Source organism: Coprinopsis cinerea (assembly GCF_000182895.1).
Source record: "Coprinopsis cinerea okayama7#130 chromosome 10 map unlocalized cont3.10, whole genome shotgun sequence".
Taxonomy (NCBI): Eukaryota; Fungi; Basidiomycota; class Agaricomycetes; order Agaricales; family Psathyrellaceae; genus Coprinopsis; species Coprinopsis cinerea.
Window position 1 is genome coordinate 144,340 of NW_003307535.1, and position 14,713 is coordinate 159,052.

General features: G+C 53.0%; 7 protein-coding genes across 7 annotated transcripts; 3 read left to right on the forward strand and 4 right to left on the reverse strand.

The window, feature by feature from the left end:
- Positions 1 to 301: 301 nt before the first annotated feature.
- CC1G_15242 (hypothetical protein) lies at positions 302 to 1,188 on the forward strand (the record flags this gene model as incomplete). Its single annotated transcript, XM_002910288.1, has 3 exons — positions 302 to 745; positions 897 to 1,050; positions 1,163 to 1,188. The coding sequence occupies 3 exons, from the start codon at positions 302 to 304 to the stop codon at positions 1,186 to 1,188; spliced, it is 624 nt and encodes a 207-aa protein (XP_002910334.1).
- A 369-nt stretch (positions 1,189 to 1,557) lies between these two features.
- Positions 1,558 to 2,791, reverse strand: CC1G_01514 (hypothetical protein; the record flags this gene model as incomplete). The annotated part of the gene is made up of 3 exons (XM_001833785.2): positions 2,298 to 2,791; positions 2,047 to 2,205; positions 1,558 to 1,916 (listed from the first exon to the last, which is right to left on the reverse strand). The coding sequence occupies exons 1-3, from the start codon at positions 2,359 to 2,361 to the stop codon at positions 1,558 to 1,560; spliced, it is 582 nt and encodes a 193-aa protein (XP_001833837.2). The 5' UTR covers positions 2,362 to 2,791.
- A 562-nt stretch (positions 2,792 to 3,353) lies between these two features.
- CC1G_15243 (hypothetical protein) lies at positions 3,354 to 4,569 on the forward strand. The gene has a single exon (XM_002910289.1). It carries the CDS (start codon positions 3,910 to 3,912, stop codon positions 4,162 to 4,164), a length of 255 nt encoding a protein of 84 aa, XP_002910335.1. The 5' UTR covers positions 3,354 to 3,909; the 3' UTR covers positions 4,165 to 4,569.
- Positions 4,565 to 4,765, reverse strand: CC1G_01515 (fungal mating-type pheromone; the record flags this gene model as incomplete). Its single annotated transcript, XM_001833786.2, has 1 exon — positions 4,565 to 4,765. One exon carries the CDS (start codon positions 4,763 to 4,765, stop codon positions 4,565 to 4,567), a length of 201 nt encoding a protein of 66 aa, XP_001833838.2.
- Positions 4,766 to 5,886: 1,121 nt separating this feature from the next.
- Positions 5,887 to 7,524, reverse strand: CC1G_01516 (xylanase; the record flags this gene model as incomplete). Its single annotated transcript, XM_001833787.2, has 3 exons — positions 5,887 to 5,895; positions 5,995 to 6,852; positions 6,901 to 7,524. The coding sequence occupies 3 exons, from the start codon at positions 7,522 to 7,524 to the stop codon at positions 5,887 to 5,889; spliced, it is 1,491 nt and encodes a 496-aa protein (XP_001833839.2).
- Positions 7,525 to 8,961: 1,437 nt separating this feature from the next.
- Positions 8,962 to 9,598, forward strand: CC1G_01517 (hypothetical protein; the record flags this gene model as incomplete). The annotated part of the gene is made up of 2 exons (XM_001833788.1): positions 8,962 to 9,242; positions 9,322 to 9,598. 2 exons carry the CDS (start codon positions 8,962 to 8,964, stop codon positions 9,596 to 9,598), a joined length of 558 nt encoding a protein of 185 aa, XP_001833840.1.
- A 415-nt stretch (positions 9,599 to 10,013) lies between these two features.
- CC1G_01518 (hypothetical protein) lies at positions 10,014 to 13,091 on the reverse strand (the record flags this gene model as incomplete). Its single annotated transcript, XM_001833789.2, has 6 exons — positions 10,014 to 10,861; positions 10,915 to 11,083; positions 11,156 to 12,038; positions 12,093 to 12,225; positions 12,303 to 12,906; positions 12,978 to 13,091. The coding sequence occupies 6 exons, from the start codon at positions 13,089 to 13,091 to the stop codon at positions 10,014 to 10,016; spliced, it is 2,751 nt and encodes a 916-aa protein (XP_001833841.2).
- Positions 13,092 to 14,713: the final 1,622 nt, after the last annotated feature.

Consider the following 14,713-nt stretch of genomic DNA (forward strand, 5'->3'; position numbering starts at 1 on the left):
TTGATGTCATCACGGCACCCTCCGCCCTCCAATCCTATAAAGCTCCCTTCCCAAAAAATTTCCGTTTCCTCGATTCTTCCACAATCAAAAACGCCAATGACGATAAACCCGTGGGTTGCAAAGAGTCGAGTTTCCGCAGCCTAACCAACTAGTCCTTTAAACCATATTCAATTCCTTGAATGTGTGCAGCGATGGGCTAGGCGGTAACCCTGCGTTTTTTCGAAACACTGATATCGCCCGTTCGGCACCCAACCTTTACCTTGTTTTAATAACATTAAAGGGACGGGCTTGGTACAATCTGATGGCGTCCTCCTCTTCCTCCTCTTCCTCCTTTTTCCTCGCTACATCTTTTCCCCTCGCTTTTTCACATCGTTTTCACCCTTCCCTGGGTTTCTTACCTCTCTGTCATCGTCTCTATCTACCCATCTTTCCCTTCACCCTCGCTACCCGTCTTTCTCTTCACCCTCGACGGAATCGACCACTCAAGGTCCCTGCCCCCTTGCACAAACATCGCTTCGTCAATCGAGGTTCGATATGGAGGGAAAGGCGCGAGGATCGCGGAGTCGAGAGACAGGAAGTGGGGGAGTCGGTTTTCGAGATCCAGGATGAAAAAATTCGGTCAGTTTCTTCCATCGGCACCACCATCTCTTGTCGTTGTGGGTATCTTTGCGGCCCTTCCACCAGTCTCGTCGTATCTCTCATCTATTCCACCGACCTTGTCGTATCGTATCCTATCCCCGGGCTCGTATGTACCCATAAATAGCCTTAAGCTCAAGACCCCAGACCCAATCTGACCCAATGTACATATCTTCCAATCACAATATCACAATGCACACACACACGACCTTGAGGCTTGTGTGATGAAATATTTCAGTGTGAATCTACGGCCTTTGCAGCCCGCCGCACGAGCTTCCCCATCCCCGTCCGCAACCCCCCATCCCCATGCTCGTCCTCATTGTTCCGTTCCCATCGTTCCCTTCCTTCTACCACCCAATTCTCTTTCACCTCCTCGATCGAAAAAACATATACATTACTGCGAACACCGAAATGGTATGTAAACATCGAAGGGTGGTTGTGGGTAATTAGACAGAACAGATAATATCTACGTACTATGTTACTATGCGGGTACCGTTCGTCCGATGGAAAGATGGGTACTTATTAGACCGAGGTAGTGGTGACAACAAATGAAAGATGAGTTGAAACATTGAAGGAAGATTATGGGTATGGATATGATGATGGATGGTGGAAGGCAGGTGGGGCGATTGGCGGGGATGCAAATATCACGCTGGAAACTTGGCACCTGCATGCAAAAGAAGGAAAAGGAAAAAGGAAAGAAAAAGAGTCCACGTCGTTATGTCGTTGAAATCGAGAAAAAAAAGTGTCCATGCAAACGTGCAAAAATGGGGTTGCGCACGCACGCTACCGCACCCATTCAAAACGAGAAAAAGAAAAAAGAAAGAAAAAATGCATAGAAACGAACCCAGTCCTTCAATTTGAAATCTATCCAAAGCCCATTACACCTTCTCTCCCCTTACTCCCGTCCACCCCATCCACTTTTTACACCAGCGTCCAAACCGCCGCGCCAACGACCCCCGCAACGGTCGCCAACACACCGACCCCACCCTCTCCCCACCCCATCCCCATCCTCACCGACGTCGACCCGGAATACGGCACCGGCGGTAAAGTCGTAGCCCAAAACGCCGTCGGGTTGGGCCCCTGCGTCACAGTGACCGTCACGGCCTTCTTGTCGAGCGGCGGCTGGGTGGTGGTGGGTGTTGCGCCGGAGGGCAGGATGGTGAAGCGCTGCGAGGTGCCGTGGAGGACGCCGTGTGTCGAGTTTATGCAGATGACGACGTAGTCGTCGCCTGGTGGGATGTTTTCGATGTAGATCCCTAGCGAGTGGGGTTTGCTGAGGACTGGTTGTGTTGATTCCCCGAGTACCGAGTCGTGAAACGCATTGTCGAATGGAAATGAGAATTAGAATTAGAATGAGGTGGGTGGTTAGTTAGCCAGTCGGACGAGGAGGAAGGAGGGAGGTAGACGCACCATTCCTAGCAACAAGGATCAACCCGTCCGCACTCATCCTCGCCATCTCCACATCGAACCCATTTATCCCGTCCATAAGCCCCTTCTCCCACGTAACAACGTTCACCTGCCCGTTCACCCATTGTGCGTCTCGTGCCGGGTTCGTCACCACAAAGTACGCTGTCCATTTGTAAAACATAGCACCAATTAGTCGATTGTGTTGGATGTATTGAATAGATAATGCCTGAGGGCAGGGGAGGGGTAACACGAACCTGATACCGAAGAGAGAAAGAACACGAATTGGAGGGAGAGGGAGATGAGGAACGAACAGCGCATATTCGACAAGCGAGGTCGTGGTTGTCGGAATCGTTTTAGGTTCAAGGGGGCGTTGGCGTCGTGTCCAAGTCGTGCGTTTTTTGAAGGTTATCAGAAATCAAGTCCAGGTTTTGAGGATTTTCAGGAATCGAGTCCGGGTTTTGAGTGTTATCAGAAGGAATCAGGCCAGTCAGCTCTCTGGCTCTGGCACTGGTGGTGGTGGTCGTGGTCGTGGTCCGAGTCGTTCCCCCGGCGTGTTTGATTAGGACTCGTCGTGCTTGATTAGGATTAGGGATTAGGACTGGTCGCCTCACGCCTAGGCCAGCGAGGATCGAGATCACGAGGTTATGTAGAAGAGCGAAGGACCAAAAAGGAGGAACGAAGGCGTCTAGTGTGGTCTACTTGGAGAGAAAGATAAGAAGGGAGGCAGGAAGGAAGGAAGGACCGCGCTGGTGGTGGTTGTGGTTAACGAAGGAAAAGACGACGGCGGCCGTCCAGGACCCGAATCGAATTAGGCACGGAGGACGGAGAAAGGAAACGGTGATGATGGATGATGGGGCTGGCACGTGCGCGAGGTCGCGAGGTGGGGTGTTTTCCTTGGGGCTTTTTTGATCCGGCGCCTGTTTGCCCCGTCATCCGCCCGCTGAGAATAGTGGACTAATAATAAGCCTCAGCGAGGGCTTCGCTTGCAAAGTTACTTAGTATAGTACATAGACTGCATAGGCACCTGCGTTGAATTTTCCACGGAAGAGACCCTTGTTTAATTCATTCAGACGCTCTCGTAGTGAGCCGAGCCATTCATCGAGTCAAAAATACTGAGAATTAGTTATTATGATAGCAAAGCTAGGTAAACCAGACGAGAGATGTACAACCCGCCTACAGGAAAGTTCCTTACTCCTTCGGATTCGTAGTACATACGTCCATCCTAATGGAAGCCAAAAGTGCATTAAAGTGTTTGTTGAATCATCACACAGATCGGAATGCGCTTGAATTCATCTACCCGGTCCAGGAAAGCAGAATCCAGAAATATATATATATCAAAAACGACGTCAATCCATATCCTACGACACATCTTACTGTATGGTAGCCTTCGTAAAGGAGTCGTAAAGGAGTAATAGTAAAGACGTCAACACTTGAGAAACACGAACGCGAACGAGGTGGAGAGGGAGGGAGGGAAGGCTCATCATGAAAGTACAACGGGTTGGAACACCGTGAAAAGCAAGGGAGAAGGGTGGGGAGGGAACCACAGTACGACGAGACGACTACTGTGGTGGGAGAGGGACGAAAGGGGGGAAGTGAAGGAAAGCAAGGAAAAGACAACGAGAAGGAAAAGAATGAGAACGTTGAGACTCGGATCCATACTACTACTACGTAAGGACAGTACGACAATTATCATCGATTATCAAGGTCCATTGCAATGAGAATGAATATCCGTGGTTTGAGAGTGTCCATGCGTGTGTGCCACGTGTGGTGGGTATCGGGGGGAGGGCATGACGAAGCCATGCGATGCGATGCGAATGCTGGAATGTGGAATGCTGATGCGAAGAGAAGAAATGCGATGGGACGACGATGACGATGAGGGTGAAATGCAGAATGAGCGCGGAATCGCAATCATTAAAAGACAACGATCCGGTCTTGGGAATAATCCAGAAGGGCAGGGGTATCGCATTACGTTCAGGCATTATTACGACGTTGACGAATCTTGATGGAAGGAGAAATCGTAAATTGAGTTTGGGAGGGTTGAGGAGGGGGGATTCCCAGAGAGGGAAGGGGAGGCGTGTGTTTCACGCAAGGGATGACGAAGGGGAAGTCGCAAAGGGATGATGAAGGGGGAAGTCGCAATGGATGATGAAGGGGGGAAGTCGCAAAGGATGAAGGAATTTGGAGAAGTGGATTCGAAACGGTTGTGGATATGGAGCACCCATGAGTCTAAAGTCTCCAGGACCCTCGACAAATACAGAGGATGATCCACATAACAAATTACGGGAAACTCGGAGACTCGTCATCGAAAAACGGTGCTGCTGCCAACCAGAAAACAGAAAGAATGATTATCTGGGACGCGGTATGGGCTTGGGGGTGCATGGCTGTTATCGCTTTGGGATGGTTATCGCTTTGTGGTAAGGGATGGGTATTACTTCGGGATATAGATCGCACGTCAATCACTAAAGTCCTCCTCAATCATCTTCACACGACGCGAAGACACAGAGAGAGAGAGAGAGAGAACTTAAGCAATAGTGCACATCATCTTCCCGCCCCAAATTCCAGCCCACGGGTTGCGCTCCTCGTCAACGGGGATCTCGATGACGGGTGCAGCAGCAGCAACGACGGGCACACCAGCACCGGTCGTGCTAGAGTCGACGTTGGCGCTGGCGTTGGGGGCAGCAGCAATCTCGGATGAAAAGCAGATGGTCTGGAAGGAGTCCATTATTGCTGCGGATGTGCGCGTGTGTGTGGGTTTGTGGGTGCGTATGTGGGTGGTTGGAGAGTTGGGTTGAACGCTAAGTGATCGGAGGTTGGTTGGAGAGAGGGATAAGGAGAGGGAGAAGTGCTCGAGAGTTGGATAGATGACCCGAGTACCTTAAGGAAAGGAAGGAAAGTAGGAGGGTGATGGGGAAGACCAGCCAAGGGACGTTCCAGTCCCTTATATACTCCTCCTCGAAAACAATTATCAAACTCGACGGACATACGAAAAGCGTAACCCTCCCATAACGGTCAGCATAGCTCCGTTACCATCCCATAACGGTCAACATACCTCCGTTAACCCTCCCATAACGGTCAACACAACTCCGTCAACCCTCCCCCCACGTTGCAACATAGATCACCCACCACACCCTCCCAATTGTCTCAAACCGAATGGAAGCCTATCGTCGATAAGCAACCAGTGCGGAACAGGACCATGCACATACGTTCACCCGTCGCGAAGCGAACACGAACGGTCAGACCAGCTCCACGGTCGCCAAGAAGACGCGCGTTTTGACAATTAACAGATGCCAGAATCGTATTCACCAGATGCCGGAATCGTATGAAGCAGTCTGCTAGCGGTTGGTACGTAGTCACCCCAAAGACAATTACGCTCCTCCAGCCCTTGGACACCGCCCAAACGAACTAACGGAACTTGAGGACATCAAAGTGTTGTGTATTTCGTCATGTCGTCGAGGGATGACTACGGCATGCGTGGGTTCGCTCGTATGGAAGTGTTGAATGTTGGTGTCCATAGGTGGGCATGGAAGTCGACTCGCCTCTATGCGATGCACACACAAGTCACAGTGACAGACCAAGAGCCCAACGTCCAATTGTGTTTCCAACCCCTCTTATTGTGATCGACAGGGGCTGTGCCTACCGCTTTAGGAAGGAGGTCGGTTGCTCCGCTCCGGTTACTCCGGCGTTCAAACACACACACCAGATCTCTCCTCCAGCGCTCTCGTTCACGCTTTTGTCTCTCGATGATGTACGTATTATTAGCAAAAAGTAAGGAAAGCAACATTCCAGTGTATTCACAAACATTGACAAGTAACAACTCGGATCTAGGCATACCACCAACCAGGTCTAGATACACTGCGAATACCATGTGTTAGTCGGTCGACAAGTCGAGCCCTCCGCGCAATTAGTGCACCCGGTCCACCCCTGTCCACCACACTGCCCATACTTACTGACCGTGCAAGTCGACTGGGTAGGAGCAGGCGGCGTAGTCGTCGGCGGCAGCGTCGGGGTCGTAGGCTCCGGATTAGGATTCGGCGCAGGCCCAGCGACCTTGTTAATATGCACCGTCACCACCGACCGCGGCGGAACAGCAACAGTCACCTGCCCACCCGACAGCGTCACATTCAGCGGCGCAACAGCCCTCGAGTTGTCCGTCACAAACGCCACAGCCGACGTCGCAGTATAACTCTGGAACGCCACACGCACGTTCTGCGTACCACCATTGTTGCTCGTGAACACGATCGCGATGGACTCGTCGGTATTCTTGAACGCGCCGATACCGACGTTGCCGACCGAGCCTGAGGTTGCGACGCGCCGTGCGCCCGGGCGGACGAAGCGGGACCACTGCGCAAACGCCCAGAGTCGGCCGGAGGGGAAGACGTCCCTGTTATCGCTCGCGACGAGGTACGACGCCGCCTGGAACTGGTTGACTTCAAACCCCTGCCAGTAGATATACGCCGACAAATTCGCGTTGACCATCCCAGTGTGGAGTTTGTTCGCCCAGGTCATGCCCTCGCAGAGCCCGCCGTTGGCGTACCACGTGGTGCACCACCGGGACTGCAGGTCGCACCCCTCGGTCTGCCAGGTCTTGAGCCGCGTGTTCATAGGCGAGTTGGGGTCCCCGGTGTACATGTGCGAGGTGATCGTGGAGAGGTAGCGCTCCATGCCTTGGGCGACGAGCTGAGAGGTCATCGTGCGCTGTCCGGGCCAGCCGATGGAGTCGCAGCAGGTGATGCCGACGTGGCCTAGGTCAGCATCGGCGAGGGCTTTGTGGAGGATGGGGATGAACGAAGCAGCTTGGTTGCCATCTGACTGCATGGACGAGTAGCTCACGCTGAATGTATATCAGTACATCTGCACCTCGAGAATAAGAGAAAAGACGTACACATAGTCAGGCTCGTTCAAGAACCCGACGTGGGTGACAGGGATCCCTTCCTGCGCGTAAAACTTGACATACTGGACGATCAGATTGGCGTACGCCTGCCTCCAGTCGCCAGACTGGCAGCTACGACCAGTGACGCCACACAGCCAACCACCATTGGCTTCGTTGTTGTTGGTCTTCATATACCCGGGTGCGCTCCAAGCGTTGCCGTAGATCGTCTTGACGCCATACTTCATAGCCTGCTTCGAGAACCACACCTGGTACGAGTCGCTCGAGTCGCCTCCATCCCAGACGTAGTTGGGCGTGCCGTTCGGCGATCCAGGGCTTCTGGGGAGGATACTATCGTTGGCGGTGGAACCAATGCGGTTACGGATGATGGTGAGACCAGCGCCCGTCTCGGTGTTGAAGAGATAGTCGAGACCGCGCTGCCGAGGGCCTTCAGCGGCCTCGTAAAACTCTTTGGCGCGCGTGAAGGCCTGGGATACACCGAAGCCGTCGATTTCCTGGAGGAGAGAGGTGGCGTTGACGGTGATCTGTGTTTGCGCGAGCGTTGAGGAGAGGAGGGAGAAGAGGAAGATCGCTGTGCTACCGAGTGCGCGCATCACGGCGTATTTGTTGGCGGTGCCAGTCGGTCAGGTTGAGGTGAGGAGCGACGAGTGAGGGTTTTAAATCCTCTCGGATAAATGCCCAGGCGACATGTCCTCGTTCAGGTCATGCGAACAGTGCAAAGAAGGCTCTGTGCATCCACCTTCGGAAGTGTGAGGCATCCGGGGAAGGTCCGAGAGCGATATTCTGTTGCAGACCTGTGGAGGAGGAACGGAAAGGCAATGGAAGGGTGGCAACCAAGCCAAGTCCCCAAGACCGTAGAAGCAGTCAAATTAGGTTCTATGACAAAATTTAGCCTTCAGAGAACGGAGGTATATCAGATCGACGTGCCCCACCCTGTAGGAAGACGGTCATGCGACGCATCAAAGATACTTCTAAACCCTGATTTTTGCGTATGTTTGTGAGGAAGAACCTTGGAAAGAGTGTACATTGCTTCTCAGGAGCAGATTCTACAATCTCCGCGACGGTCCGCTCGCGAGCAGCGGTCCGCGCTATCCTTTTGTCACTTGTGAAGGACAATTCCCAAGTAGTAGAACGTTCAGCGCCTTGAGGCTCCTGCGCTCTCAATAAGGCTGTCTGTGTCAGAAAGCCGGACCGTCATCGCAATCTATGGGCTCAAAATTCAAAATTATGGAACTGATAGAAGCAACAGGACGACGTACGAATGGCACCGTGGCCGGTTTGAAACTTTACCAAGTGTTCATTCGCAGAGCCTAGCTATTGTGTAGAATCTTCGCCTTCGAATGGGCCAGGATGAGCTAGCGTAGCAGTCATGGTGGAAGGAACGAAAACTAAGTAGTGGAAGAGCCGCTCGTGGGTTGCCAGCTGTGATCCCTGATCTGCCGGGAGACTCCGCCCTTCGGCCATCAGATAAGATAAAGTTGGGCTAAATAAGATCGCTGATCCAACGCCCCACCTCCACCCGGTAGCGCCTGCGGTATCGCACCGTTTATTTGGCCATAATCTCGTCGACTCCCGTGCTCCTTTGCCGCTCCGGGGTTATCTAATGCAATGGAAGGATCTGACAGAGCCTGGCGATCCACATATTGCAACCGAGCCTACTGTACATGTACACTGTACAGCGCTACAGCACTTGCGCCGAAAAGCTGCAAACTCGCGTCTCCATTCCTCTCATCTCTCCCTTGTCCAATTCAATTCGACGGTGAAATGTGTACTCCGTAAGTAATAGCCGTCAATTAGATTAAGGAACGCGTTACGCAAGGAGGTAGGTACCATCTTCGCCGCAAGGCACATGAGCGATCCGTCTAACGGGGGAAGCTCCAGCTGAGGCCCACATACCATAATCGCAAATCCTCCTTAAAGCAAGACACGCACCTCCATTCTCGTCAGGCTGCTACCTACCGCTCCTCCTCTATCATCACTCTCATCTACGTCCCAACGACCCAATCACGACTTGTACGACCTACTCCACCATGTTCTCCCTCTCCCGTCCCATCTTCTTCACCACCCTCCTGACCCTCCTCTCCTTTCTCTTTCTGAGCACCCAAGCGCTCGTGTTGGGTAACCAACCTCAAGCCGACACATTCACAAAGCGCGGTCCTCCGGGACCAGGCCCCTGGCCTCCCACCGTCTGCAACCCGACCGACGCAGGGCCAGGCCTCCAAGCACGGCAACAAGCCGCGCTCGCCGACTTTGCGTACCTCTTCTTCGACCTACACGACGTACAAACCGCGTTTGATCGCTGGGTTCCCGGGTAAGCTATCCTCTCCCTCCTTTAAATCTACATAAACTCTTCTAAGCCACTCATCCTTCGCTTCTACCACCCCACTCAGACAATACATCAACCACAACCCGTTCGCTACCCAAGGCCGCACAGACGCCATCGACATCCTCACCGACCTCTTCGCCGACGGAACCGTGACGACCGACGTGCAGCGCATATTCGCAGGCCAAGGGTACGGCGCCGTCCACCAGAGGATGGAGTTCCCCGGCGTCGTGACATTCTCCGTCATCGATTATTTCAGATTCGAAGGAACCTGTATCGTCGAGCACTGGGATGTCGCGCAGGAGGTCACTGGAACTGAGACCAACCCTATCGCTTTCTTCTAGAATCGCGCTAGACAAGGCTCACAGCTGCTCTTCACGATTGAAGCCCTCAGCGATGAAATTTAACGATGTACCATAGCTGTAACGAGTTGCAATGTACAAACTCCTCACAAACTAAAGATCCCAAATAAATAACTGTATCTAAGTCCAACTTGACGAACGATATCGACGAAGAGAAACAGGGGATAGGAAATACATAGCATACGAGTGTCCAAAAGTACAAAAGAAAGAGAGTACTAAAGTACATCGGCTAATTTTTTTTTTGGGATGCCGAAACGCGAGAGAGTGGGGAGAAAAAGACAAGTCTAGGACAGAAGCATGGGAGTTGGAAGGTGGAAAAGGAACTGATAACAAACTAAAAAGAAACGAGAAAGAGAAGATAAAACAATGAAAGTCTACCAAAGAAATCCACCCCACCCTACATACACATAGTCCAAGCAGGATACGCACTCGGATCTCTAACAAGCGCATCCTCACATCCAAGCCACTCCAGCCACTCAGCAGCATGATAAACAATCCTCCTCCTCGGCCACATCTCCAACTCCGTCATCCCCGCACCTCCCACTCCCACACCAACCCCAACACCCACACCAACACCCCCACCATGCCCATGTCCAGATCCACCACCCGCACCACCACCAACACCAACACCCCGATGCCCACTAGGCGCCGAAATCAAATTCGACACCGAGCCAGGCGTACCAGAGGTCGAAGAAGCACCACTATGCAAGGACGAAGACCCCGAAGACGGATGGTGCAAAATACCAGCACTCATAATCCCCGAACCAGAAGCATACGATCCAGACGTATGATGCCCACTCGCACCCGCCGACGACGACCCCGAGCCAGACGAGCCGTAATGCCCCGCACCCCCCGCCGAAGACGACGAGGAGCCAGGTACAGGGTTAAGCAAAATCGCATGTGGGGGATGAGGATTACTTGACCCCGGATGTCCATGCGTATGCCCACTATGTGGGTGCCCCACATGCGTCGCAGGCCGCATCAAGCTCATCAACCGTTCATGCGACGTGCCTTTTGAAGAGGAGGCATTGCCCCCACTCGAACCCGAAGGTGGCGAACTACGACGATTCGAGGATGCACCGATGGAAGCATACGGGTTGCTCGAAGCCGAATGCGACGCAGCCGATGTGCGAGGTGAGGACGCGCTCAAACTGGGTGGGATGTGGCCGTGTCCAGCTGGGATATGGTGAGCAACCATCGACCGAGCATCGTGCGCCGCCGAAGCTGGGTGTGTAGGTGGTGTACCTGTAAACGAATCCTAATTAACGCACTCCCCAAATAAGAGAACGAGGTCATACCATAACTCGACGACCCAACCTTGCGTCTATGCACAGTCCAATAATTCTGGCCAACCCTCATAACACGAACCATCGGGAACCCCCGATCCACAATCTCCGACGGATGTCGAATATTCAGCTCAGAGAGCCCAATAAACCTCAAATCAGGAGGGATACCATGTCTCAACGACTACAAACCAACAACACCCGGCATGATCAGCTCTAATCCCAATTCACAAAAACCAACTAGTGGAGTACTCACATTCAACCAATTAACCGGATCCCTCATACACGGACTCCCATAATCCACCGAAAGCATCAACGCCCTCACACTCCTCGGAATCAACCAACTCGCCAACCCAGCACTCAAATCCACAGGATACGTAATCCCCAACGCCCTCAACCCCTCCAAACTAGGAAGCACACCCCACACAGCAGCCTCAAACCCAACAGCACTCTGTATCGCCTGCGCATCGCTCACACTGTGCTGCATCTGCTGCTCGTCACAGCTCGCGATGAGCCGGAGACTCCGCAGCTGCCGCCGCCCGCGTAGAAACTCGGCGATGGACGGGAAGAGGTCCCGGTCGGTCGTCCGCCGTCCGATGGAGGCGACCGTGAAGGCAAAGTTGCGGAGGAAGGGGAGGGAGACGGGGGTACCATTGTCGTTGAGCGAGGGTGAGCTCACACTACCCGGTCCTCCCATCCCGATCCCAAACGGATTGATCGCGAGAACACCACCTCCAGGTCCAGCTCCGACCCCAGCACCCAGCGGCCCACTCCAACCCACACTAGCACTCCTAAACTCCCTCGAAAGGTTCCCGCTCTCCAACGCGGCACACACAATGCTCAGCGTCTCGAGCTGCCTACCCTCCCGCAATATCTCGCCCAAAACAGCCGCGCCATGCTCCTTGTTGAAGTGGCCCGTAAAGTTGAGCGAGACGAGGTTGCGGACGGAGACGTGCGCGACGGGGAACGTCCAGTGTGGTGATGGCGAGAGGTTTTCGAGCGAGAGGGAAGAAATGGTGCTCCGATTTGAGGCGAAGAAGGGCGTGAGCGAATTGAGCGTGCCGCCGCTCGTCGTATACGAGAAGTGGTTCAGGCCGCGGATGTCGAGGAAGGATAGATCAGCAGGTGAATCGGGCGAACTACACAGAGAGTTAACGGGGCTATACGAAAGAGCGAAAAGAACCAAAACGCACTGCAACGACAACCCATGCAACTTGGTCCCCGTAACCTGCAATATCCTCAACACAGGTATAATACTCTCACTCGTCGCCGAAATATACATATTCTTCAAATTCACCAACTTGGGCAACACATTCGTGAGCATCCCTACCAAAAACCCTCTCGTCAGCACCCCATCCACCACCACTTTCAAATTAAACCAAACACGTAGAAAGACAACTCACCAGTCTGAAAAGCCATAGACCCATCTCGATCCCTCCTCGAACTACAATAAATCTTCAACGTCCTAACCGCATTCGCAAACTTCTGGTCCACAATCAACCTCGTCAAGATATCCGCAGTACGTTGCGCATGCCGACCTTCATCCCTCTCCCTCTCTTCATACATCGCTTCTCTATCCCTATAACCTCCCGAGTCCCGGGCTGTCATCGCCATCGTCGAACTACTGTAGCCCCCTCCTCCTCCTACGATCCCACCAGCCCCTCCCATACCCATCCCCATCGAGCTTAAACCTATAAGTCCACCCGCGATGAGCCCGCCACCTCCACCCTCCCGACCTCCACCACCACCACCACCACCCCCATTCCCCTCATCATCACTCTCGCCCACGCCCGAATCACCACTACTAAAATGCAGATCCAACTCTCGGAACAACAGCTGAGAAGCAACGCGGGAAAGGATATGCGGCACAAAAAGCAAGGTTTTGAGATCTCGTTTAGGCAAGAAGAGCGCGATTTCTCGCCATATTTCGATCGATATGCGTTCGAGTTGGCGAGGGGCGGGAGAGGCACCGGAGAATCCGCCGTTGGTTGATGTCGGTGAGAGGAGCTACACGACGCGACGGGATGCACAGGTGAGTATCGATAGGCGAGACACATATACGAGGATAAGAACCGCACCTTATCAATAGTCAACGACCGAGACTGAAGCAACGCCTTTGCTTCTGCGTTATCAGGGTCATGCATGAGCACAGCTTGCAAATCTAGAATGCAATCCCAACAATTCCAGTTCATCGTTAGCTTTGTCATTTTCGGCGGTGAATGGTGGAAAAGAAGGTAAATCTTTCGGTAGATGGTGGAGAAGAAAGTAAATTTTTCGGGCGATGGTGGATGAAAAGGTGATTCGTTCCGGGGAGATGGTGAAGAAAAAACCCAAGAGAATCCGAACGTCGCTTGCGAGAAGTGCGTAGCGTAAACTCGTAGCAGGGTTTGCCTACGGCTCGGCGGCCACACCCCCAAAGTCAAGGAGGAAAGAATAACAGAATAACAAGACAGGCATGCAGAGAGGGGAGTATGATGAAACCGCGATGAGCGTTGTAAACGGCGGGCGGCGGTGGCGATGACGAGGGGGGCGGGACCGATATGGTCAGAAGAAAAGAGCAGAGAGAACAGAGAGACAAAGCGTAACACAAGGGACGATGGGTGGGGAGCACAACGATGACCACGTCAAGCACTGTAGTACGACCCCACCTCGAACTCGAACGTCGTCGTCAACCACAGCGATGACCAAACAAAAAAAAAAAGCTCCCCAACCCCCACGCCCCTCTCTCCCACTCGGCAGCATCCCAAACAAACCACCACCCCAACACCAAAAACATTCCAGAATCACGCCGAAAAAACAAACGGAATGACGAGAAAGGGTCTAAAACGAGAAGCACAAGCACCCGGAGTTGATGAACAGCGACGGGCATGTGGAAGGACCACGGGGACTGGAGGAGTCTAGAGTCGGGGCGACGGGGGTATAGACGAATCTAGAAGTCGGGTGCCAGACCGCAGACCGCGCCCATTCCTCCGTCCACGTTCCACCTTTGCGCCGCCTATTCATTCGTTCGAAAAGGGAAAGAAGGAGAAGGGATGGAAGGAAGGAAGGAAGGAAGGAAAGAGAAAAAAAGTGCCGCTTTTGGATCTCTTCTTCACCGTGTCACCACGGGCTACCGCCGCAGACACCGTTAAATTTGAACTGGCCGTCGGTGAGAAAAGAGAGGCATCGCGCCTCGAAGTAGGTGCAAGCAAGAGCAGGGGAACCAAAACCACCCCAAAAGCACCAAAAGCCCACCAAAACCCCCACCCAAACCCAGTTCAAAAGAAAATCACAAAATCACAAAAACTCACCATCCTGAGCACTCAACAAATTCCCATTCGCAATCCTCGATTTAGCTCTTAACACACGTGCTTTGGCCCGGTTATCCTCCGTGAGGGTCGAGAGTTGCAGGATGGACTGGGTCGCGTTCTCGATTAACGTTCTGGTTCGGCTGTTTTTGAGTGGGTTGGGGGTTCCGTTGTGGAGTGGTTGAGGTTTGTTTGAGGGAAAAAAGAGCGACGTTAGTGACAGTTCGGGAAGGCAAAATGAGGAGAAGAAGAAGCAAGGGGGACGAAAGGCGGAGACGAAGATTTAGGGGGATTGGACGACAATCCGCTCAAAACAGAAACAACAGAACACCGCTCAAAGCAGAATAACAGAACAGAGAAGAAACGCGGAGCAACGCAGCGATAGAATTAGAAAACCGAACGTAAGAGTATACGCCCAAAAGATTGAGGAAAGTGCGCACGTAGCCATCCATCCATCCATCCATCCAGGTGCACCGCACCGTATCCATCCCACCACACAGAACCAACCAGGCCCAATCGCACCATCT